At 46.1% G+C, this 23,728-nt stretch overlaps 1 protein-coding gene across 19 annotated transcripts in view; it reads right to left on the bottom strand.

Annotated features, from left to right (window-relative positions):
* The window catches only part of ARHGEF11 (Rho guanine nucleotide exchange factor 11), a 121,229-nt gene that overhangs the window by 53,436 nt on the left and 44,065 nt on the right, over positions 1 to 23,728 (bottom strand). For 11 of the 19 annotated variants that reach the window (XM_008264286.5, XM_017345773.4, XM_017345775.4 and 8 more), the window contains exons 2-4: positions 3,282 to 3,314; positions 523 to 537; positions 140 to 231 (exon numbers count right to left, since the gene is read on the bottom strand). In XM_008264286.5, coding sequence (XP_008262508.3) covers positions 140 to 231; positions 523 to 537; positions 3,282 to 3,314 — 140 coding nt within the window. The remainder of the gene's footprint in view (positions 1 to 139; positions 232 to 522; positions 538 to 3,281; positions 3,315 to 23,728) is intronic. The other 8 variants (XM_017345779.4, XM_089299782.1, XM_070077508.2 and 5 more) reach the window with 3 other exon arrangements.

The raw sequence follows: 23,728 nt of genomic DNA, 5'->3' as shown, positions 1-23,728 counted from the left end.
TCACAAAACATACTTTCTACACTTGATATAAGGATGCAGTTTATATAAAACTTGTAACATGTGCTCAACATAAAGGCTAAGCGATTTTACATTTGGGGTATCTACAGATCTGACCTCATGTGTGAATGCTCAAGGTTACCTGTTGTCTCAGAGGTGTCGGAGGGCTGGCGATGGTGGGAAGGGGACTTGCGTTCAGGTGCAGAATCTCCCAGAGAAGACAGGCTACTTAACCTGGGGAAGGAAAGCACGTTGATGAGCTGAGCAGGGAGGGAACAGCCTTGTAGTGTGAAGAGGCTCTGTCAAAAGGGGCCCTGAGTTTGATTCCCCCACCCTGTAACTTCTTAATCTGGGGCAGACTAGCCATGTCTACACTACTGGCAATACTACCTCGCTGGCAGAGCAAGCATGATTAGTTTAATAGCCAGCAGGATGTGACGGGAAATAGCCCTTCCCGGAGTCAGGCAACAAAGAAACAACAGCAAGAAGGGGATGCGCAGTATATACAGGCTTGTTGGCTCTTACCAGGTTGCAAGGGGGCTGATGGAACAGACGAGCAGCAGATAAATGAATGCAAGAAAAAGACAGGAAAAAACAGCTAGTTAGTTTTAGGTGATGAGTTGCAAAGCAAGAGGATACTGGAGGGAAGGACATGGTGGGTCAAACACATACAAGAAGCTTGCGTGCACACAGCAGAGGACTGCAGTGGCTATGGCAGAGAAAAGCGCCCCATTTTTACCTCATTGGCCCTCCAAAGCTCTACCTTTCCAAAACAGTGTTCTCCAGGAGTGTAACTGGGCATCTAGTACTAACCTGCTGGGTAACTGGCAACTTATATACTTTTCTAGAAAGAAATAACAGGGCAATGGCTCAAGTCTCTGAAAGTTCCATTTATTTTTGGGTGCCAAGGGGGAACAGGCATCTGGTCTCTTTGGGTATGGTATTCCAACTCCATATTTTTTTATTATATATATATTTTATTTGACAGGCAGAGTTAGACAGTGATAGAGAGACAGAGAGAAAGGTCTTCCTTCCGTTGGTTCACCCCCCAAATGGCCGCCACGGCTGGCACTGCACCGATCTAAAGCCAGTAGCCAGGTGCTTCCTCCTGGTCTCCCATGCGGGTGCAGGGGCCCAAGCACTTGGGACATCCTCCACTGCCTTCCTGGGCCACAGCAGAAAGCTGGACTGGAAGAGGAACAACCGAGACTAGAACCGGTGCCCACATGGGATGCCAGCACCTGCAGGCGGAAGATAAACCAAGTGAGCCATGGCGCTGGTGCCCCAACTCCATATTCAGCCCCATTCCCACAGTCAGTTGAGGTGTCTTGCTTAGAAACTAGAGATCCTCAGGCCAGCATTGTTATGTAGTGGGTAAAGTCTCCAGCTATGCCAGTATTTCATATGGGTGCTGGTTTGAGGCCCTGTTGCTCCACTTCTGATCCAGTGCCCTGCCAATGTGCCTGGGAAAGCAGTGGAGGATGGTCCGAGTGCTTGGGTCCCAGCACTCATGTGGGAGACATGGAAAGAGCTGTGGGCTCCTGGTTTCAGCCTGGCCCAGCCCTGGCCATTGTGAGAGCAAACCAGCATATGGAAGATCTCTCTCCCTCTCTCCCCCTCTCTCTGTAACTCTGCCTTTCAAATAAATAAATCTTAAAAAAAGAAAAAGAGGGCCAGTTTTGTGGCACAGTGGGTTAAAGTCATGGTTTGCAGCACCAGTATCCCATATGAGGGATGGTTTCAGTCCTGGCTGCTCCACTTCTGATCCAGCTCCCTGCTAATGTGCCAGGAAGAGCAGCAGATTATGGCCCAGGTCCCTGGATCCCTGCACCTATGTGGGAGACTCGGAAGAAGCTCTGGCTCCTGGCTTCAGTCTGGCCCAGCCCTGGTCATTGTAGCCATTTCAAGAGTGAACCAGTAGGGTTTGGCACTGTGGCACAGCAGATAAAGCCGCTGTCGGCTATGCCAGCATCCCACATGCGCTCTGGTTTGAGTCCCGGCTGTTCTACTTTCCATCCAGCTCCCTGCTAATGGCCTGGGGAAGCAGCAGAGGATGGCCTAAGTGCTTGCGCCCCTGCACCCACGTGGGAGACCAGGATCTTGGCTTTAGACTGGCCCAGCTCCGGCCATTGCAGCCATTTGGGGAGTGAACAGCTGGTAGAAGATCTTTCTTTCTCTCTCTCTGCCTCTCTGTAACTCTGCCTTTCAAATAAATAAATAAATAAATAAATCGTAAAACAAAAATAGAAAGAGGGGCTGGTGCTGTGTGCAGCGGGTTAAAGCCATGGCCTGCAACATCGGCATCTAATGAGTTCTGGTTCGAGTCCTGGCTGTTCCACTTCTGATTCAGCTCCCTGCTAATGTGCCTTGGAAAGCAGCAGAGGATGGCCCAGGTCTTTGGGTCCCTGCCTTTGGCCTGATCCAGCCTAGGTGGCTGTGGCCATTTAGAGAGTGAACCAGAGGATGAAAGATCTTTCTCTGTCTCTCCTTCTCTCTCTGCCACTCTTTCAAATAAATAAATCAATCTTACAAAAAAAATAAAAAAAAAAAAGCAACTAGAGATCCTAAAACCTCAAAGTACCATTGATTATCCATCCCAAGATTCATTGCTTGCCCCATCTTTAACTGAGACCTGCATGAGAACAGAAGAAATACAAATTACTGCCATGGCCCTCCTTTTTAGAAAATCATACAAGATGCCAGTTCCCCAATCAACAGCTGCTGCCCCTCAGAAAGGGACAATTCCTCTCCTGTCTCCTGCAAATGACTAAGCAGTAGTCATGGAAGCACTGTGCATAATGGCAAAATATTAGAAAAAATGCAAGTGTTCCCAGTGGGAGATTGGCTAAATCAATTACTGTCTATCAATATAATGACACAGAACATGGTGCTATAAAAGAACGAGGAGGCTTTTTATATACAATAAGGAATAAAGTCCAAATGTTATTAATTAAAAAAAGCAAGACACAGAATTACGTGGGCAAGTAAAGGGGAAATAAAGGTAAAAGACAGAAGGAATTATTTATGATATACATGCTATATATTTGTTTATGCATGAAAAACACCTACAGTATCTCTGGAAGGGCATAAAATAAACACCTAATGTTGGTATCTCTGAGGAGGGTGACAGAGTGGCTGAGACATGGAGACTTTCGCTACATTCTCTTTTGCACTCCTTAAATTCTGAGACACATATAGGTACCATCAACTCAAAGAACAGAGAAATAACTTTGAAATGTAAAGAAAGGGGTCATCTTCCCCCTTCACTGTGGCACTCCTCTTACCTGGACAGGTGAGTCTGCTTTTTACTGGCTGATCTTTGGGTCAGACAGAGAAGGACATCAAGGAAGAAGAGAACGTAGGGCCCAGGAGAAAGCGGTGCAGGGAAGGAGGAAGAAAAGGAAAGAAAAACAAAACACGACATAAACCAGACAAGACACTGGAGATGGTTGGTTCAAAAGAAAAACCACAGCAGAGCTATGAAGGACCCAGAGGTGGAAACTGGCCACAGCACTGCAGGCAGCTTACCAAAGTGCAAACATACCCAGGTCACTTCACTGCTTACAACCTTTTAGGTGCCCTGTCTTCAAGCTCAGCCTTTAACTAAGTGCCCCTCTGAGGTCCTCCACAGCTCCCAGGACTTAGCTTTCCTGCAGCACGAATACTCAGTGGCACTCTTTGTTCACATATCTGTAAAGCTGCCAGGAAGGCAGGGATGGGCTTTCTGGTCCTTGTTCCCAGAGTCCCAAATAGCAGGTACTCAGTGCTGTTATTGGTCTTTGCTTTCTACTGCTCTCCTTTCACTTGCTACAGTTTCTGGCTGTGCCTTTGCCTACACTACTTTACTGTAGATGTTCTTCCCATTCTATTGCCTATTACTGCACCTATAAGCCAGAGGAGAAAGTAAACTTCCAGAAGTGACAACTTCTGGCTTTCTTCAAATTGTCCTATTGAGAAATCACCTGTTTACTCCCCTCTTCCCCACTCAGGGTAAAGATTCTGCTTAATTCACCTTTTAATAACTTACATTCTAGAATCTAGACCTGTGCTCATACATACATTAAAAAACTTCTGCACAATTTAAACTTCAGTTTCTTAGTCATACCAGTCATATCTCAAGTGCTTAGCAGGTGCCTATGGCTAGTGCCTAGTGCCAAACAGGGCACTTCCATCACTGCAGAAAGTCCTACAGGGCAGTGCTACTTTGGCCACTGTCAGGCATAAGGGAGATAGAAATGCACTATACACTGTGCAGCTGATGAATGAGGGAAACACAGATGTTTGCATAAACACTTAGTGGCAACAACCCTCCAGGTCAGGGAGGGATTCACAGCAGGGGCCCTCACAGGCCTTTTGTTCCAACTCTCAAGTGCTGTCTTTGGTTGTATCTACAACACCCTGTCACCGGGGAAACCCACGTTCATACTGAACTCTCACTCTATACTACCTCAAGAGAAAGCCCACTGTAACTGGGGGTACCTCGGGCTTCTGTCGCCTTCTTCTTGACCCTGGCAGGAAGCTGACCCCATATTAAAGCCTAGAAGGTGCATTCTTAACCAGGTTAACTCTTAACCAGGTTGGGTTTGCATCTGAGCTGGGATGTAGGCAGTTCCACACAACCAATGGCAAATGAAGCAAAGGTCCTGTACCTAACTGAGAGGACTGTTAGGATCATGGACAAACATCATTTCATTGGCTGCTGAAAATTCCTCTTAAAAAAAAAATACAGGACTAGGCAGGGATGATGGGGAACAAACAAACTGAAACAGAATTAACTGAAACAGATTCAAAAATTTTTCTCTCTGAGCACTTAAAGGAAAAAATTTTTCTGAGAGCTTAAAGAAAAAAAAAAAAAAAAACTCATAGAACCAGAGGAGGAAGAAATACCTACAAGAAGGCATGGGAGGCCGGCGCCGCGGCTCAATAGGCTAATCCTCCACCTTGCGGCGCCAGCACACCGGGTTCTAGTCCTGGTCGGAGCGCCGGATTCTGTCCCAGTTGCCCCTCTTCCAGGCCAGCTCTCTGCTGTGGCCAGGGAGTGCAGTGGAGGATGGCCCAAGTACTTGGGCCCTGTACCCCATGGGAGACCAGGAGAAGCACCTGGCTCCTGCCATTGGATCAGCACAATGCGCCGGCCGCAGGCAGCCATTGGAGGGTGAACCGATGGCAAAGGAAGACCTTTCTCTCTGTCTCTCTCACTGTCCACTCTGCCTGTCACAAAAAAAAAAAAAAAAAAAAAAAGGCATGGGAAAAATGGACAGAGTATTGAGTCACTGGATTTTTGAGCTGGGAGGAATACCTTGGAAGGTTAAAATCTGAAAGACAGGGAGGAGAAAGGAGAGAGGAAGGCAGTCTGGCAGGGAGTGGAGCAGGCAGTCAGGGAAAGACTTTAATGGTGGCCCCGTCTACTTTCCATCAAGATTTGTTAGCAGGGTTCAGATTCCACTCAGCCTAACCTGGGGGCTCGGCTCTGGAGAGTGGAGCACTTCCCTCCTGAATTTGTGCTTTCCAAATGACTCCACTGAGACAGACCTTCTGATTCAATCTCTTGGTTATCTCCCCTATCCACATAGTTAAAGAGACTGTTGGTCCCTGATAATCTTTCCCAGGCTCCTCCTTTCCTTACGTTGACACCCATCACTTTTAGCTGGGGATCTCAAGGACCACTGAAAAATACAGTTCCATTCTCCAGTCTGTCCAGCATGCTACCCCACAGGATAATTTCTCTGAATATTACTCCCCATCACTTACCCTCTAAAAACTCCTATTTCTCTCCTTATTATCTATACAATCAGATGTGCAGGCAATAGCTCAATGTTAAAGACCTTTCACCATATGGATTCAAAGATACCGCTTAGACTGTATCTGCTTTTACCAACCTCTACTGGATCCTAAGAGATGCTTCGCTCATTCCTGCCTGACTTGTGCTGGCCTCCATCCCCTTTCCTCTCTATCCATCTCTTATTCCTTTTTCAAGGTCCTGGTCACATGACCTGGCACTGACTCCATGAAGCTACCCCTGGACACTGCAGCCAACATTTCACTTACCCCAGCATTTTATTTGGAAAAATTTCAAACCACCAAAGTTGAAGGAGCAGCATGAGAAGCATCCACACACCCTTGATCCAGACTCACCAATTAACACTGACAGCTTTGTTTCGTCTTTGTGTACACATTTTGTTCTCCTTTGAAAGTGACAGACATCATGACATTCTACCCCTAAACACTTTAGCATATATCACCTAAGGACCATGAAATTCTCTTAGATAACCATAAGGCCATTAACACGCCCAATGAGCTTAACTTTATTAGTTTTATTTTTGACACATAATTGTCTAAGCTTATGGGATACACAATGTGATTTTTTTTCACTCCCATGTATACATTGTGTAATGTTCAAATAAGGGTAATTAGCATATATTCCACATCATTTATCGTTATAGTCTGGTGAAACCTTCAAAATCTCTAGTGAGTTTCACCTTGAAAAAATATTATCTCATATGCAGCACATATTCAAATTTCCCCAGCTGTCTTCTTAATATTCTTTTTATCTGTTCCCCAAATGCCTCAACCCAGGTCCCAATCAAGGTCAAAGATCTCAAATTGTATTTCTGTCATGTCACTCTTTTTGGTCTCTCACAACACTGACATTCAACTGACAGTTGTCTTGTTCAATGGCCTATACTCTGAATCTGACGTTTCATCACAATGAGAGATTCAGGTGGAACATTTTAAATATTTTTTTTCTTTTTACTTATTTATTTGAAAGGTAGAGTTACAGAGAGAGGGAGAGACAGAAAGAACTCTTACATCCTCTGGTTCACTCCCCAGATGGCCGCAACGGCCGGAGTTGAGCTGATCCGAAGCTTGGAGTCAGGAGGTTTTTCCAGGTCTCCCACATGGGTTCAGGGGCCCAGGCACTTGGGCCATCTTCAAATGTTTTCCCAGGCCATAGCAGAAAGCTGGGTTGGAAGTGGAGCAGCCGGGACTTGAACTGGCACCCATATGGGATTCTGGTGCCACAGGCAGAAGCTTAGCTCACTATGCCACAGCACCAGCTACCAGGTGGAACATTTTAAAAGACTTATATAAGTGGTATGTCTAGCTGCCCTGTGATGATGATGCTAGGATTGATTACTTAGGTGGTGATCCTGAGAATTCTTCTTAATGCTATTTTCCCATTTGAATTAATGAAAATCTGTGGGGTGGTATTTTGAGACTGTATGAATATCCTCTTCTCCAACTCAGTAGTTTCAATATGCACTGCTGATCCTTGCCTGGACTACCCTCTGCACTGATGATTGCAAATGGAAATCTGCTAATTCCATCATTCCTTCTAAATCTATCTGCAGGTATTCTTTTGTAAAGAGAAGTCATCTCATCCCTTTTTTGAGTAGTGTTACGAACTCAGTCTCTTTTCCCATCAAAGTACTGTAGTATAGTTGATTATTTTTTTTAAAAAAAGTTAAGAGCAGGTGTTTGGCCTACCAGTTGAACCATGTTAGGATGTCTGCAACCCATATTAGAGAGACTGGTTTGAGGCCTGATTCCAGCTTCCTGCTAATGCAGACCTTTGGAGGCAGTGATGATGGCTGAAATGATTGGGTTCCTGCCACTCAAATGGGAGACCTGGATTGAGTTCCCAGGACCTGGCTTTGGCCCTCTCAGCTGTGGTAGGCATTTGGGAGAATGAACCAGCAGATGGTAGTTCTATCTGTCCTTCCCTGTGTTATCTCTCTCAAATCTTTTTTTTTTTTTTTTTCTTAAGGAAGAAGGTTCAAATGTCCCAATTTGGCCAGGGGATCTTCTGTAAGCCAGCATCTGTGTCCTTTTAATTTATTACCATCTGTCTTTGATCAAGTCCTTGCTTTCTGGCACAAAAAGATACCTCAGGCTCACCTTGTACTTTCCTTCTGCCAGACCTATCATCAAATACTTCTCTAAGGCATCCTGGTTCCTTTTAGAAAGAAATGTGTTTTGAAACAACTGGCTGCTAAGACTCAATGGACAGAGATAGAAAATACTTACTATGAATTCTGACTTCACACTTATCTCCAATTTGAACACAACAGATTTTCTCATCTTTCCCTTTCCATATTTTATGTTCTCTTTTCTCACAGTGAGAACCCTGCTTCCCAACAATTACAATATGTTTGCTCCTTTGCTCTACTGTGTAATACAGACAAGATAATTTCTGAAGTTGCTACACCAATATCACTAGCAACAACAAACTTACTAAGTTCAAGGTTTCCTTGCAACTCCTTTTGTCCTTAGACAAATCACAGGAACAAGTCAGTACTGTAAACGAAAGTTACTTTGGAATACTTATTTTTTAATGTTATCAATCTGAAATATATTTAGGCTTCTCTGTATAATTATAGGGTTTGCTTTTTTCAGGCTTATTTATTTTTTGAGTATGTCAGACACTTGCCTCACTGAAAATTCATAATGAAAATTTCAAAGTATATTCAGAAGTGTCCCTATCTCTTCACCCTATTCCTCCCCCAAATAACCATTTTCATTCCCTTTTGGTTTCCTTTTCCATATGTTCATTTTCCTTTCTTGCTTACATAACAGGTAGTTTTGCACTCCCTTTGTACTTTGCTTTTTACCACTTATAATGTCCATGAAGTAACTCACTGAAATCCTCCAGCTTCCTCCTCCTCTTCTTTGTGGTGCAGCCCACACTCTGACACGAGCTTGTCCCTCCTCCAGGGCCTCTAGTGTCCGGTGTGCTAGAGGGCAAAGTCACAGTGTGGACACAGCAGGTGCTAACGTGTGGTGAGAACACTCTCCTCCTCCCAGCCTACAGGGTAGGGGAATACATCAAGGAAATACTTGGAGACCCTGCAGAGAGTCCATCCTCTTTGTTGGCTTATGGTGTGTTTGTGTGTGTGTGTATGTATACACATAAAAAGATTTACTTATACATAAATTTGTTTTACTTATGTATTTGAAAGGCAGAGTTACAAAGAGATGGAGGGGATAGAGGAGATACACACACACATGCACACACACACACACACACAAACATTTTCCACCGCTGGTTTACTCCCTAAACAGCCACAACAGCCAGGGTTGGGTCAAGCAGAAGCCAGAAGCCTGGAACTCCATCCAAATCTCCCACGTAGATAGCAAAGGCCTAACAACTCACGTCATCTTCTGCTGCTTTCCCAAGTGCATTAGCAGGGAGCTTGATAGAAGGGTGGAGCAGCCAGGACTCAAACTGGCACCCGTAGGGATGCTAGCATCACAGGCAGCAACTCAACCTGCTATACCACAATGATGGCCCCTGATTATATGTGTCTGTATTAGGCATGTGTGTGTATTATTGTGTTGCTAGGAAATTTCACATTAAAAAACAGATTTCTGGTTCCTATTTAAAGGCAGAAGTTCTGGTACGGTTGGGTTTACGGCCTCACTCAGCAATGGTCAATCAGTGAGACCTGGCTAGGGTCAGCCCCCAGATGGGCACACCACTGCCCACACCTGACACTCCTTGTTGCTTCTCTCAGACCCCTAAAAGGTACAGGAGTTTGAAGTCAAGGTGGTCAAAGAGAACTGGCTTCTGGAGTTTATAGAAACAATGATAAGCAACATCACATCCTTTCCTCCTGTCCATGAGGGGTGCCCAGTCTCTTCACTCTTACCCACAGCCCAGCGCAAATGTGTTAATGAGGACAATACTTCAAGCCCGCGCCGCGGCTCACTAGGCTAATCCTCTGCTTGCAGTGCCGGCACCCCGGGTTCTAGTCCTGGTCGGGGCTCCGGATTCTGTCCCGGTTGCTCCTCTTCCAGTCCAGCTCTCTGCTGTGACCCGGGAAGGCAGTGGAGGATGGCCCAAGTCCTTGGGCCCTGTACCTGCATGGGAGACCAGGAGGAAACACCTGGCTCCTGGCTTCGGATTGGCACAGTGCACCGGCCGTAGCGGCCATTTGGGGCGTGAACCAATGGAAAAAGGAAGATTTTCTGTCTCTCTCTCACTGTCTAACTCTGCCTGTAAAAAAATAAAACAAAACAAAAAAAAAAAAACAAACAAAAAAAACACCACTTCAAAGACTTATGCTATGTAATTATGATAAAGTTCTTCCTACCTACCAGGCACTGTGCTGGGAATCTCACATAATATTATCTCATTTTTGACCATTCAAATGCCTGCCGAGGTAGGTAGCACACTCCTATTTTCAGATGAGTGAACAGAAGTTAGATAAATGAAACTGAGACATCAAGCTGGGTCTGGCTTCAAGGTCTGTGCTCCTAAAACGGTTATATGATCTGTGGCCATATGTAGATCTACTGATCTTGTTTTCTCTTTTACATGCATGCATACGAATATATACACAAATATAATATAGATATCACATGTGTGCATATACATATATACATGCATGACATATTATGCAAAGATAACGTGTTTTTACTTTTTATACTGTATGTATACACATAAATACCATAAAGATAACAAAGCATATACTGTATATGGGTGTAAAGTATACAGCACACACATATATGACAGACACAGACAGGTAAAAAGGCACACTCTCACTACATGTAGGCTGAGCTAAACCTTCTTGAATCTGGGGCAAAGTAATATTCGTGAGCCCTCCCCAAAGCCAGCAGTAAGCAAACCTGCAAAGAGTCACAGGTGCCAGGAACTTAGCTTCAGATAGAGTCCACGCCCTCTGAACCCTGACCTGGTCTACAGGTTAGCTTCTCTTATCTCTTGGGGTGGAGCTCTGAGCAGGTTCCCGCACCCTCACTTTCCAAGGATTCTGCCTTCGGGCAGAAATTTCCCCCTGGTCTGAGGCTGACAAACAAAGCCTCCTTGGCCTACACATCTTACAGTAAAGGTGTGGGGAGAGATGCTTGGTCATGAATGTCAGCTCTTTCATCTCTAAAACTAGGGGACAAATGGGGTAGAAAAGCCTTTGGCTGTAGACCAGAAAAGGTTCATTGAATTGGATCTCTGACTAGCACTGAGCAGCAGGTGAATCACCTGAGGTCCCATGTTCCACGGATTCAGCAGGTCTACAGTGCAGAATTTATTTTTATTTTAATAAGGATTCCCCAACTGGTTCCTTATTCAGAGTTCCAGAACTTTGAGAAACTCTCAGAGTTAGTTCCTTAACTTCTGAGACTATTATCAGCTTTCTCACCTGTAAGATGAATGCATATTCTATCATCTGCTTTCTGTCTTCCCTTGTAGACTTCAAGCCCCTGATAATAAGGACTGTGTCTTTTATCCTCATAGCAGCAGCCAAGTTCCAGCACATTGCCTAAGTGCATAGTGGGTACTCACTCTAAAATCACTGGCCAAGGCAGTATCTGTGTTCTTTCTTCTCTTTAGAGCTGATGTGAGCACCAAGAGGTAATATTTGTTAAGTGCTTTGAAAGTGTAAAGTCCTATGCAAATGGCTTTACTGTGCTTTTTCTGCGTCATTTCCAGGTTCACAATGGGTGGCTTTTGTTTAACAAATGTCAGGGGTGAGAGGAACAGGACTAGAATGAGTGCTGCAGTGCCGGTGCAGTGGTGGCTAGCAGGTAAAGCCACCACCTGCAGTGCCAGCATCTCATATGGACAAAGGTTCTGGTTCCGGTTGCTCCACTTCTGATCCAGCTCTCTGCTATGGCATGGGAAGGCAGTGGAAGATGCCCAAGTCCTTGCTCTCTGCACCCACATGGGAGACCTGGAAGAAGATCCTGGCTTCAGACTGGCCCAGCTTTGGCTGCTGCGACCATTTGGGGAGTGAACCAGTGGATGGAAGACCTTTCTCTCTCTCTCTCTCTCTCCCCCCCCCCCCCATTCTCTGTAACTCTGCCTTTCAAATAAATAAATAAATCCTTTAAAAAAAAATGAATGAGTGTGTGAAGAATGTGAAGAAAGGTGGGTAGACCCTTGAGTGCTTGAATCTTACATAGGGCAGGGCCAGGAAGGCTCTCCTTTCTCCTTGCACAAATGTCTTAGGGAACAGGGGGTTTCAAGACACAACTCTCAGGGCAGACGACTTGGCAGACAGATGTGTCGAAGAGGAGGAAGGCTGAGAGCTGCTTTGTTGATAGGACTGGTTATCATGGCCCAACACTGTATACTCAGCACACAGGCTCCGAGGTACGATTTTAAAAAGCACAGCTTTGAGAGTCAAACTACTGGCCTCAAGCTCAGGTTTAGCCTTTTCCTGGTTATGTAGTCTTGGACAAATCACCTGACCTCTCCTAGCCTCAGTTTCCCAGTTAAAAAATGTGGATAATATCACCATTCTCAGATTAGGAAGGATGAAATTACCTTCACTCACAACTCAACACTAAAATATTCAGACTGAAACTCATCGCCCCAGCCCAAGCCCAGCCCTGCTTCTGGTCAGAAGCCTCCTCCTCAGCAAACAGTGCCATGCAGTGGCTCATGCCGGAAATCAGAACTCTCCTCGGGAGCTCCCACAAATCTAATCAACTCCTCAGCACACTGATATGATCTTTCGACATTTACAGATTGCCTACTTTTCCCTCTCTCCACCATCACATCTACTCCAGCCTCAACTCCTTCAGTCCCCATTCATTCTCTACCCCCAGAGCAATCATCATTAAAGAGATAAATCAGAAGATATAACACCCTTTAGTGGTTTCCTGCTGTCCTTGTCTGAGGTTCCAAATCCTGAACATGACTCACAAGTCCTTCTTCTTATTCTCAGACTTTTCCTCTTGTCCATCTCCCCGGCTCACTTCTTTAACCCCAAGGGCTTTCTCTCCTGCCTTAAGCCAAGTGAATCCATACCCACTCTTTGGGGTTCAGCTGAAGTGTCTCTTCTCTGACGTCTCACTATACTGGAGTTTCCCCTCATAGTGCCTCATTCAATATAAAAGATTATTGTTGAGTACATTCTTTAAAAAGATTTATTTAGGGGCCAGCGCTGTGGCATAGGCTAAGCCTCCACCTGTGGCACTTGGCATCCCAAATGGGCACCAGTTCCTGTCCCAGCTGTTCCTCTTCCAATCCAGCTCTCTGCTGATGGAAGATGGCCCAAGTGCTTGGGCCCCTGTACCCACGTGGGAGAGCCATTAGAAGCTCCTGGCTTTGGACTGGCCCAGCTCCAGCCACTGTAGCCATTTGGGGAGTGAGCCAGCAGATGGAAGATCTTTCTGTCTCTCTGTCTATAACTCCACCTTTCAAATAACTAAATAAATCTTTAAAAACAAGATTTATTTATTTAAAAGGCAAAGCTACAGAGAGAGAAGGAGAGAGAGAGACAGAGACAGAGATCTTCCATCCACTGGCTTACTCCTCAAATGGCCACAACAGCCAAGACTGGGCCAGGCCAAAGCCAGGAGCCAATAACTCCATCCTGGTCTCCCACATGGGTGGCTGAGACCCAAGCACTTGGGCCATCTTCCACTGCTTTCCTAGGCACATTAGCAGGAAGCTGGATCAGAAGACAAACAGCTGAGACTCCAGCAGCAGCTTAACCTGCTGTGTCACAACACCAGACCCAAGTGCTTTTTTTTGATAGCTTAACATCTGCTTCCCCTGTTTAAAGATAAACTTCATGTCTTTCATTGTCTAGAGCACAAAGCAGCTCCAGAACAGAGCATATAGTAGATATTTAAAGATGTGTGTTGGAAGATATAATCAGGTAACACATGACAGAAATTCAGACATCAAAGTATCATTAAGCATATATTCATCAAAGCAGTTAAAGTTTTGAGTGACTTCCATAATGAATATAAATCAGGATTAAACTCACAATTTCAGCTTTACAAAGACTAAAGAAAGCAGGAAGGCGTTAGCCTCTCCATGAATTTATAGCAGAGAGTAACATCAGCCTTCTGTAAGAACTGTTAAGCTCCTAAATTCTTCACTCTCCCAGATTTGTAGAATTCAATTTTGTACATAAAACAGTGAAGCATTCACTAAGAAAATGCATGCATGTTGGTAGCTAAGTGGATTTGGAAAGAGAAAGCAGAAGGGTGGGCTGTGGATGGGTAGCTCTGCTGTGGCAGGACTTTCTAGGGGGAGGAAACAGTGGGAGGAGAGGCACACATGCAGGCCAGGGACACAGCAACTCGGGGAAGGCTGCCAGTGTAACACAAGGGGGGAAAAGGGGATGGATTCAACAGCAGGAATGTAACAAGAGAGTAAATGGAAAAGATGCAGGTTCCATCCTGGTGCTGCCACTTATTAGCTGGTAGATCTTAGGCAACTCAAATTTTCCGAGTGTCTGTTTCTCTACCTGAAACATGTGGATAATTCACCTGCCCTGCTCTACCTGCCCCAGAGAGCAGCGGTGAGAATTAAGTGGCCTTTTAAAGGCCTCTGCAAGACCTGAAGCAACGTATCAATGTCAGGAAGCATAATAACAGAAGGCTGGGGAAGGGCCTAAGCGTTGTCCAAGGATTATGAATGCCATTTCCTAAGTATGTGGAGCTGAAGGCGGCTTTGTAGTGTGAGAGGTTCAGATCTAACATTTAAACAGACAGGTCTGTCTACAGTGACGGGCAGGCTGGAAGAGCAAAGGATGGAGGCCCAGAGCCCAGGCAGGGCCAAGATGGCAATGCACCTGGAGAGTGCTACCACTGGGAAACACCAGGAAGGGGGAGTGAGAGAGGAGCGCCTGCTGCTGAGTGGGGCAGCAGCCCAGCACTAACGGGGAGCTTCAAAGCCATGGAGCTAAGAGTACACAAACCATGGCTGGTTTGAACTTAAGTATAAAATTCACAGCAGATTTCAAAGGCTTAACAACCCCCCCCCTCCAAAAAAAGTAAAAAGTAAAACAACTTCTTATGTTGAAATAATATTTTAAATATCACCTGTTTTTTTAAATATTTTTAACATGGCTACTAGAAAATTTTAAAGAACATACGTATACTGTCTCTATGGACAGCTCTGCTCTGGCATCCTCCAGCCACGGATGTATCGTGTTCTACCCTCTTCTCTGACAGTGGGGCCACTGGGGGAAACCAGAAGCTGCCCAGAGTCACCCAGCCCCTGACTCCCCACCTCCCTGGCAACCAGTGGTACATGGGAGCATTTCTGCCAAGCACCTCTCACATGGCGGTCGATTTTCTCCCTCGAGCTGCCGTGGAAGCCAACTCCATCTCTGCCTGAGGGCAAACTGTACCCCACAGGCTTTGTTGCTCTGGGCTGTGCACCTTGTCTTCACTCAGAACTCACACCCCACCGGTCTGCCAGGCTCTATCAGCGCAGGTGCAGCCCAGACACTCATCAGCTTTACTGTTTGCGGCAGACTCCTTAGGAAAAGCTCAATGCCTGGCTATGCCCAGGAATCCACTTTGGTATTGAGGAGCAGTACAGTGGAGTCAGAATGGGTTTGCAACCTGGCTCTACCTCTTACCATCTCTTATGACCTAGGGAAAATTACTTGCTTTCTATGAATCTCAGTTTCCTCATCACAAACTTGGATACTGCTCCCTACCCTGCAGGGCTATTGTAAGAACTGCTGTAATGTAAGTAAAATATCCAGCACAATGCCTGGGAGACAGCAGTATATTAAAAATGAATGCTGTTCTTGTTCTAAGACCTGAAATGAGACACCCTCAAGTCCTGCCTTGCAACACAAAGTAAATGAATTTGGAGTTATTTACATAGATGCCAGCATGTTACAGATCTGCTCTGACGCAGACGGTCCACCACTCACTATCATGTGTAGTCCGTATTCATTTGCCTTTGGCAAAGTGTCTTCCACCAGACTGCTACCTTCGATAGGAAGCAAGAGGAAAACAGGAGACTGGAGAGTGGTGCTAGTTCTGCTGCTCACTAGCTGTCTAACTCCAGACAACATAATCAAAGCAAGTTTGAGGATGATCATTGATCCAGCTGGTGGTGGGGCAAAACCTACAGGAGGGGAAGTCACTGAGGCTACCACAGCAGGAGGGAGGGAGGGGCCAGGCCATGGTGGCACGAGGGCAGGGCTGACAGTTAAGACATCTGGGCTCTAGACCAGTCTGACCCTATCTTTCCGTACCAAAAAGACAGAAGAAAATTATACACAATAAGCGCCCAATACGGTGATGGTATTCATTTAATCCTTTCAACAACTTCTGGAGATAACACTGGTATTTTTCCTCAGCAGATAAGGAAAATGAGATTCAGCCATTGCTGAAGCAAGTTGCTCAGGGTAACACAGCTATTAGACGGCACAATCAAGACATGGACTCAGATGTGCCCCACAGCAAAGTGCTATCTTTCTCTGCGCCTTGGCTTCATCATTCCTTCAATGAGGCAGCTGAGGCAAACTGTCTCACGTCGTTTGTTCTAATAGTGCATAATTCTTTGTCCCTCACAACTTTCCTTAAGTGTATCAGGTCTTTGCACTCAGAGAGGGCTCAGGCGGAACCAAATTCACAATCAGGAATAGAAAGATTTCCCCTACAGAAAAAGGGAAGGGCAGGCCATGGCCAAATTCACGTCTACTGGAAAACTGTCACAGATGCCATCACCAACAATGATCCAGAAGCAATTCAGTGTCTGCACGGGTGATGTCCACAAGATGGAGAGTTTCCGGTTTCATGTGAATTTCCGGTTTTAACAAAGGGCAAAGGAGATTAAGAGGAGCAGAGACTAGAATTCACAAGATAAAGAATGAACATCTGTCACAGGGCCAAAGACTTGGGCGGGCCGGATGGAGAGAGCCTCAGTCTGTGGAATGAGCCATCTTCCTTTGCACATCAAGCCCTGTGTGACTAGACAAGGCATTCAAGGCTGCTAAGTCTCAGTTTTCATGATGATTAAAGGAGAAGACAAAGCTTTGTGCTTTTTACAATAACTAAGTAGTTAGCTTAAAATTACTCTATAGGTGTACCTTGTTTTACCTAATTTTTCCTGAAAACATAAGTAAATGTGTTCTGAAGGAAATCCTCACGAAGGTGATGATAATTCCTTAATTGCAAACTTCCAAAAGACTAGGTTTCCTTTGGGGCCGGTGCCGTGGCGCAGCAGGTTAATCCTCCGCCTGTATTGCTGGCATCCCATATGGGTGCCAGTTCTAGTCCTGGCTGCTCCTCTTCCAATCCAGCTCTCTTGCTATGGCCTGGGAAAGCAGTAGAAGATAGCCCAAATGGTTGGGCCCCTGCACCCACATGGGAGACTGGGAAGAAGCTCCTGGCTTCGGATCGGCACAGCTCCGGCCATCATGGCCATTTGGGAAGTGAACCAACAGAAGGAAGACCTTTCTCTCTGTCTCTCCCTCTCACTGTCTATAACTCTACCTCTCAAATAAATAAAATCTTAAAAAAAAAAAAAAAAAAAAAAAAAAAAACCACTGGGCTTCCTTAGAGCAAGGCTTTATAAGTACCCTGCTTTAGGGCCGGCACCGTGGCTCACTTGGTTAATCCTCCGCCTGCAGGTGCTGGCATTCCATATGGGCTCCGGGTTCTAGTCCCGGTTGCTCCTCTTCCAGTCCAGCTCTCTGCTGTGGCCTGGGAAGGCAGTGGAGGATGGCCCAAGTGCTTGGGCCGTGTACCTGCATGGGAGACCAGGAGGAAGGACCTGGCTCCTGGCTTTAGATCGGCGCAGTGCCGGCAGTGGCGGCCATTTGGGGGGTGAACCAACGGAGGGAAGACCTTTCTCTCTGTCTCTCTCTCACTGTGTATAACTCTACCTGTCAAATAAATATAAGCACCCTGCTTTAAACTGGTCTAAACAGAATTGCTATTTAATTTTTTATTATTGGCACAAATAAAGGATAAACCATAAGACACTGAACCATAAGACACTGAACTTATGTAATGGCTGAGCCAAAAAGTCTTCACTTTGCTTTTAAAATGTGTGTTGTTTGGTACAAATGATTCATCTAATTTACTTCATTATGGTGGATTTTTAATCAGTTCCCTTGGGGCTGGCATTGTGGTGTAGCAGGTTAAGCTGCTGCCTGAAGTGCTGGCATCCCATATGGGCACCGGTTTGAGTCCTGCCTGCTCTAATTCTGCTCCAGCTCTCTGCTAATGCACGTGGGAAAGCAGCAGAAGATGGCCCAAGTGCTTGGGGGCCCTGCAACCATGTGGGAGACCCGGATGAAGCTCCTGGCTTCCATCTGGCCCAGCCCCGGTTGCTGTGGCTACTTGTAGAGTGAATCAGTAGATGGAAGACTTTTCTCTCTCTTTCTCGGTAACTCCACCTTTCAAATAAATAAATGAATCTATAAAAAAAAAAAATCAGTTCCCTTTCCTGGGGTTTACAGCAAAATTGTTAGGAAAGTTCTGGGAGGCAGGGAAAAATTAATGTTTGATTTTAAAGCCACTGAGGTTAAACCATAAAAATGAGCAGCTGGTGGAGGTAATGTGAGTTGCTCTTCTTTGCAATTCCTTTTCTGCCCCTCGGAGGCTGCAGACTTTTCTTCAGCTGAAACAGCTGCAGGTAGATGCAAATCAAGTTACAGGAGCCTAAGTCACCAACTGTAATGGGGGAGGGGACCCAGGGTGTCCCAGGCTGAGCGTCCCTACCCTCCACTTTCTTGTCTGGTGACTTCAGGAAACTCCACCAGAAACTGAAGAAAGAAGGGCGGGCGAGGGAGGTTCTTCAACAGCCAGCAACAGGCTCCCTACAAATTCCTGTTCCACCTGTCCCAAAGCTGCTCAGAAACTCACCTCCTTCAGGAAGCCTTTGTCCACTAACTCTAACGATGGAGGTCACTCCTGTTCTTTGTACCCTAGCCCTTAAGCATCTGACACAATTGTGCTATAATCACATATCCTTGATTCCCCATTACTTTAAAAGGGCACTCACGTACTCCATCCGTGTGTTCTAATAAAACACCTGTCCTGAAGGAGAGACTCACACGTCCTGTCTTCTGCACCCAGCACGGGTCTCCAACCACCTGACACCAGCCAATAAGCTCAGCTCTACAAAGGATGTTAAATACAATCAGTTGGTTAGGGCACTGACAGAGGCTGCCCCAGAAAACTGGAGTCAACTGTTCCAGCTGCAGATACCTGCAGCTCTCATGGCAATTTCATGATCAGGGGGCCCACTGTAGATCTCTCTAATCCCCACTGCATCACCTCGTGTGGACTAATGGGCCTGGGACCACTGGAACAAGCTGCTGGATTTAGAAAACAGACTTGGCATAGGACAACCCCAAGTCACTAACCCAGCCATACGCCTGCCTGAGAGGAGGTAGAATAGGCATCACTGGCCCTGCCCACCCAGGCACTTCTCCAGTCTGCAGATCCAGATTACACTCAAGGAAAGGAGACCAACTGCAGCCTTCTCCACTGAGGGAGATCCCAGTCTATTTTGTGGGAGGACAAGGGGTTTTTAGAGCAATGGCTCTCATCCTCTTTCCCACTGAATTACAGCTCTGATTTCTGATGAGGAGGCATAACAGTGAAATAGGTGTTAAGACAAAAATTATTGGCACTGGGAGATGGGCTTATAATCCCTTTAAAGGTTAAGAGAAATGCTAAGCACTTAATTTGACTCAGGGCTTATTATCTGGTAGCATGGAGTAGTTTAAATAGTGTTGGAGGTTCTAGGCCTTAGTTTCTTCCTAAGAAAAAGTGTGGTCATGTGGGTGTACATGGGGGTGATGATGAGGAGATGGGGAGATGAGTGCATCAGATGGTCCTGCAGCTGCTTTCCAGGGACTGAACATATTCACTGGTTCTACTCAGACACAAATCACACTAGAACGAGGTTTTGTGAGGTCAACAAGAGACTACCTTGGGCCAGTGTTGTGGCATAGCAGATTAAGCCTCCACTTGTGATGCCAGAATCCCATATGGGCACTGGTTCAAGTCCTAGCTGCTCCAATTCTGATCCAGCTTCCTGCTGATGGCCTGGGAGGGCAGTGGACGAAGACCCAAGTGCTTGGATTGGGCCCCTGTACCTACATGGGAGACCTGGAAGAAGCTCTCGGCTCCTGACTTCTACCTGGTCCAGCCCTGGTCATTGTGCCCATTCAAGGAAGTGAACCAGCAGATGGAGGGTCTCTCTCTGCCTCTCAAATAAATGAATCTTTTTTAAAAAGTGTGGAGGTGGGGGTGGGGGGAGGACCACCTTAAGCAGGGCAGCAACAGTATTTCAACTTGGAAAGTACCCATCTGCAAAGCATGATCTCTAGGAAAGAAACCTGGAATATCAGCTTGGGTCTCTGTCTCCTTCAGGTGAAGAACATAACATATACTCAAGGAAATTTTGTTGAATGATGAAAGACTAACCTTGACATTCTGATTTCTCCCAAATTCCAGCATTCCAAACAGCTCCCTTGACCTAAAGCCCAGTTTCCTCTTTTTCGTCTTTTCTTTCTTCCTTCCTTTCTTCTAAAAACATCTATTTTATTTGAAAGGCAGAGTTACAGAGAGAGAGAGAGGGAGAGACAGAGACAGAGGTCTTCAATCTGCTGGTTTCTTCCCTAAATGGCTACAATGAACAAGGCTGGGCCAGGCTGAATTCAGGTCGCCCACATGGGTAGCAGTGGCCCAAGCACTTGGGCCATCCTCCACTGCTTTCCCAGACACATCAGGAGGAGTTGGATAGGAAGCGGAGCAGCCCGGACTTGAACTGGCACCCATATGGGATTCCGGCACTACCACAATGCCGGCCCCAGACCAATTTTCTAAGGCTAAGTTTAAGTGCTACCTTCCTTGGTAAGCTTTTCTAACTAGTCTAACTTCTTCAATGACTTTCTCAGTAACTAAATTAATTTCTACTGTGGTTTGAGTCCAACTGATACTACTTATTGCTTTTTTTTCCAATTTTTTTAATTCCAATTTTTTTAACTACTTAGCATTTGATCATATTCACGATTTCATACACATTGATCCTAAGTCCCTCCAACTCAAGAGCAGACACGGTTAAGCAGCACGTGCGGAGCACACACTCAGTAAATACTTGCGACTGTCTCACAGATGAGCTTCCTGGAGGACGGCTGTCACTGTAAGAACAGCGTGTCTGTGAAGTACTTACTGAGACAGGGCGGTGTGATTGTGAATGTGAGCTCCTAAGCTCCTCTCTTGACAGAACACTTGCCCTGCCTGCCATTTTTTGGCCATGTAGCCTTAAGCAAATTATTTAACCTCTTGACTCAGCATCTTCATCCATAAAATGGGGGTAGCAATGGTATCTATTTCATGGGATTGCTAGATTAAATTATTTAAAACAAAAGGCTCAGGTCAGCAAAAATTCAACAAATATTAGTCATTATTTTTGACAGGCAGAGAGCTCTAACATCTTTTGGCTCACTCCCCATATACCCACAACAGCTGGGGCTGGGCCAGGCCAAAGTGAGGAGTCAGTAACCCAATCTGAGTCTCTCATGCGAGTGGCAGACACCACAAGTATTTGAGCCATCATCTGCTGCCTTCCCATGGTGTGCACTAGCAGGTAGCCAGATCAGAAGCAGAGCTGGAACTCAAACCCAGGCACACTGATATGGGATAGAAGCATCCCAAGTGGTGTCCTAACTGCTTTGCCAAATGCCCACCTCCAATTTTTATTTCATTTAATCCTCACAGCCACCCTATGAGCTGGTACTAATAATGCTGCCATTTGAAAAATGAGGAAACTGGGCTCTGGAAAGGCTGAGTGCTTGCTTGATTCCAGGCATTCAGTAAGTGAGATGGAGCTGGTACTGGAACCCGAGACATTTAACTTCCGAGCCCTTCCTCTGCTCATCTTTGCTCTCTGGCTAGAGGTCCTCACCATCACTTCATGTTGCCACAGACCTATTCAGTCTGTGGGTGTTCTGTGGTCTCAAATCCAACATTTGGGAGGGCAGGCACTGGCTGCTCATTTCTCCTTCCTCAGGTTCTGCTGCCACTTACTGTGCATCTGCTATGTGGCAGGTGCCATGCTGGGAGTGGGCAGAAATCTCACTGCATCCTCAGAACTCAGAAAAATACCTCTTTTACAGATGGGCGGGCAGAAGTTCAGGGAAGATAAAGGTCCTGCATGAGGTGCTAGAGTTAGGACTTGAACTCAGATTCCCCATCTCTGAGTGTACTATCAGTACTCAGCAAGCCAGGGCGGTGCTGGGTGTCTGCTGGCACGGGCGCATGGCACAGAGCAGACTGTGGTCTACACGTGTGGTGGCCAGCGCCTAGGCTTTGGAATCAGAATCTCGATGTTGAACATGTAGTGGCTCTGTGACCTCAGGCAAGATATTTAACCTCGTGACCTCAGGCCTCATCTGCAGCAGAGGTTAAAAATTTCACTGGATTGCTATGACACTAAATGATGGAATTCATTACCGTGTTTAGTACAGGGCACACAATAAGTGCTCAAAATATGTTAGCCAGTTTTCACCACCACGGGAAATAGGTGGTTAAGTGCCTCCCTGAGATCAGTCTAGAATTTTCACAGCCATCAGTTAGGAACATCCCTGTAAAGAAGACAAATCAAATGACTGATGGAGAAACCAAGGTCTAGGCAATGAAGTCACCTGTTCAAGGTCAGAGCTGATCTTCTAACTTTTATCATGCAACTCTTCACCAGAGCCTGCTATCTGCTGCCTCTCTTACCTTTTGAAAAATGGCTGGGATTTCAGGGCATAACTCCTCTCATCCAGTTCTAAAGGAAGGCCTTATAGTCCTACAACTATCCTAATTGCCCCATTTTGAGCTTTAGGGACTCACTCTACCCCTGTACCAAAAACGGTGCTGGGCAAGCTATTCCAAGTGGAAACTTCAACTCCATCCCAGGCGGAAACCCCAAATCTCTGCTGTTCCAGCAGATTTCCAGGACGCGCTGGCTCCCAGAAACCACAATTACAGGCAAGCTCAAGGCAGAGGAGTAATTAGACCCATACCATCAGCTCAGCAGTCTCTTGGCCTCTCCCTCCAGGGCTGACTCTCTCCCTCTCTCCCATCCCCCTCACCCAAACCCCATCTCAACCACTGCACAGCAGAGAGATGCAATGGGAATTTCCATCCTTTCTCTCTTCCAGCCCCCACTCCATTTCCAGGAAACTGAAGAAGGGTGGGGTGAGGGAGGAAAGAAACCATTTCATGGATGCAACTATAATTGTTTGCAGCGAGAACTGCAAACAGCTTTCAGAGAAAGAGAAGCCATTCCTGAGGCCTGTCCCTTCGTTCCATCCCTCATGTCTCACAAAGAGAACATCAGGAAGGAGTTCCCGGGGCAGACCCTCAAATGTGAAAATAAAAGGGATCGTGTGAAATAGGAAACAGCCACCTCAATCTCAGCAGGAAGGAAGCAGTCTTGGCTGGAGACAGGATATGGAAAAGATGACATCTAGAAGGCCACAGGAATTTAGGATTCTAACTCTTATCTGCAAGATCGTGGAGGGGTCCTGTAGGAAATTTGCCCCTCCCAAGCTCCTAATTCTAGATCACAGGAAGAACTCCAGGTCTTGCCTTCTTTTCTAAACACATTGCTCAGCTATCCTGAAATAGGGAACTGTTGTACATCATTTCAAGCAGCACTTGGCTACTTTGTGTAGTGCTTCCCTCCTTTCTTCCAGCACCACCACCCATTGCCTGGGTACTGGATTTGCTCAGTTTAGCTCGATGGATGCCCAACACACCATTATAAGAGAGAATGTGGGAGCCGGTGGTGTAGTAGAGAAAGCCAACGCCTACATCGCCGGCATCCCATATTGGCACCAGTTCAAGTCCTGGCTGTTCCACTTCCAACCTAGCTTCCTGCTAATGTGCCTGGGGAAGTAGTGGAGGATGGCCCAAGTACTTGGGTCCCTGAATCCATGTGGGAGAACTAGAAGAAGCTCCTGGCTTTGGTATGGCCCTGCCCTGGCTGTTGCAGCCA

The sequence above is a fragment of the Oryctolagus cuniculus genome, chromosome 7 (genome assembly GCF_051225735.1).
Source record: "Oryctolagus cuniculus isolate XC-2025 breed Fujian yellow rabbit chromosome 7, ASM5122573v1, whole genome shotgun sequence".
NCBI classification, from domain to species: domain Eukaryota; kingdom Metazoa; phylum Chordata; class Mammalia; order Lagomorpha; family Leporidae; genus Oryctolagus; species Oryctolagus cuniculus.
Note: the sequence above shows the minus strand (reverse complement) of the source record. Positions and strands in the feature narration are given on the sequence as shown.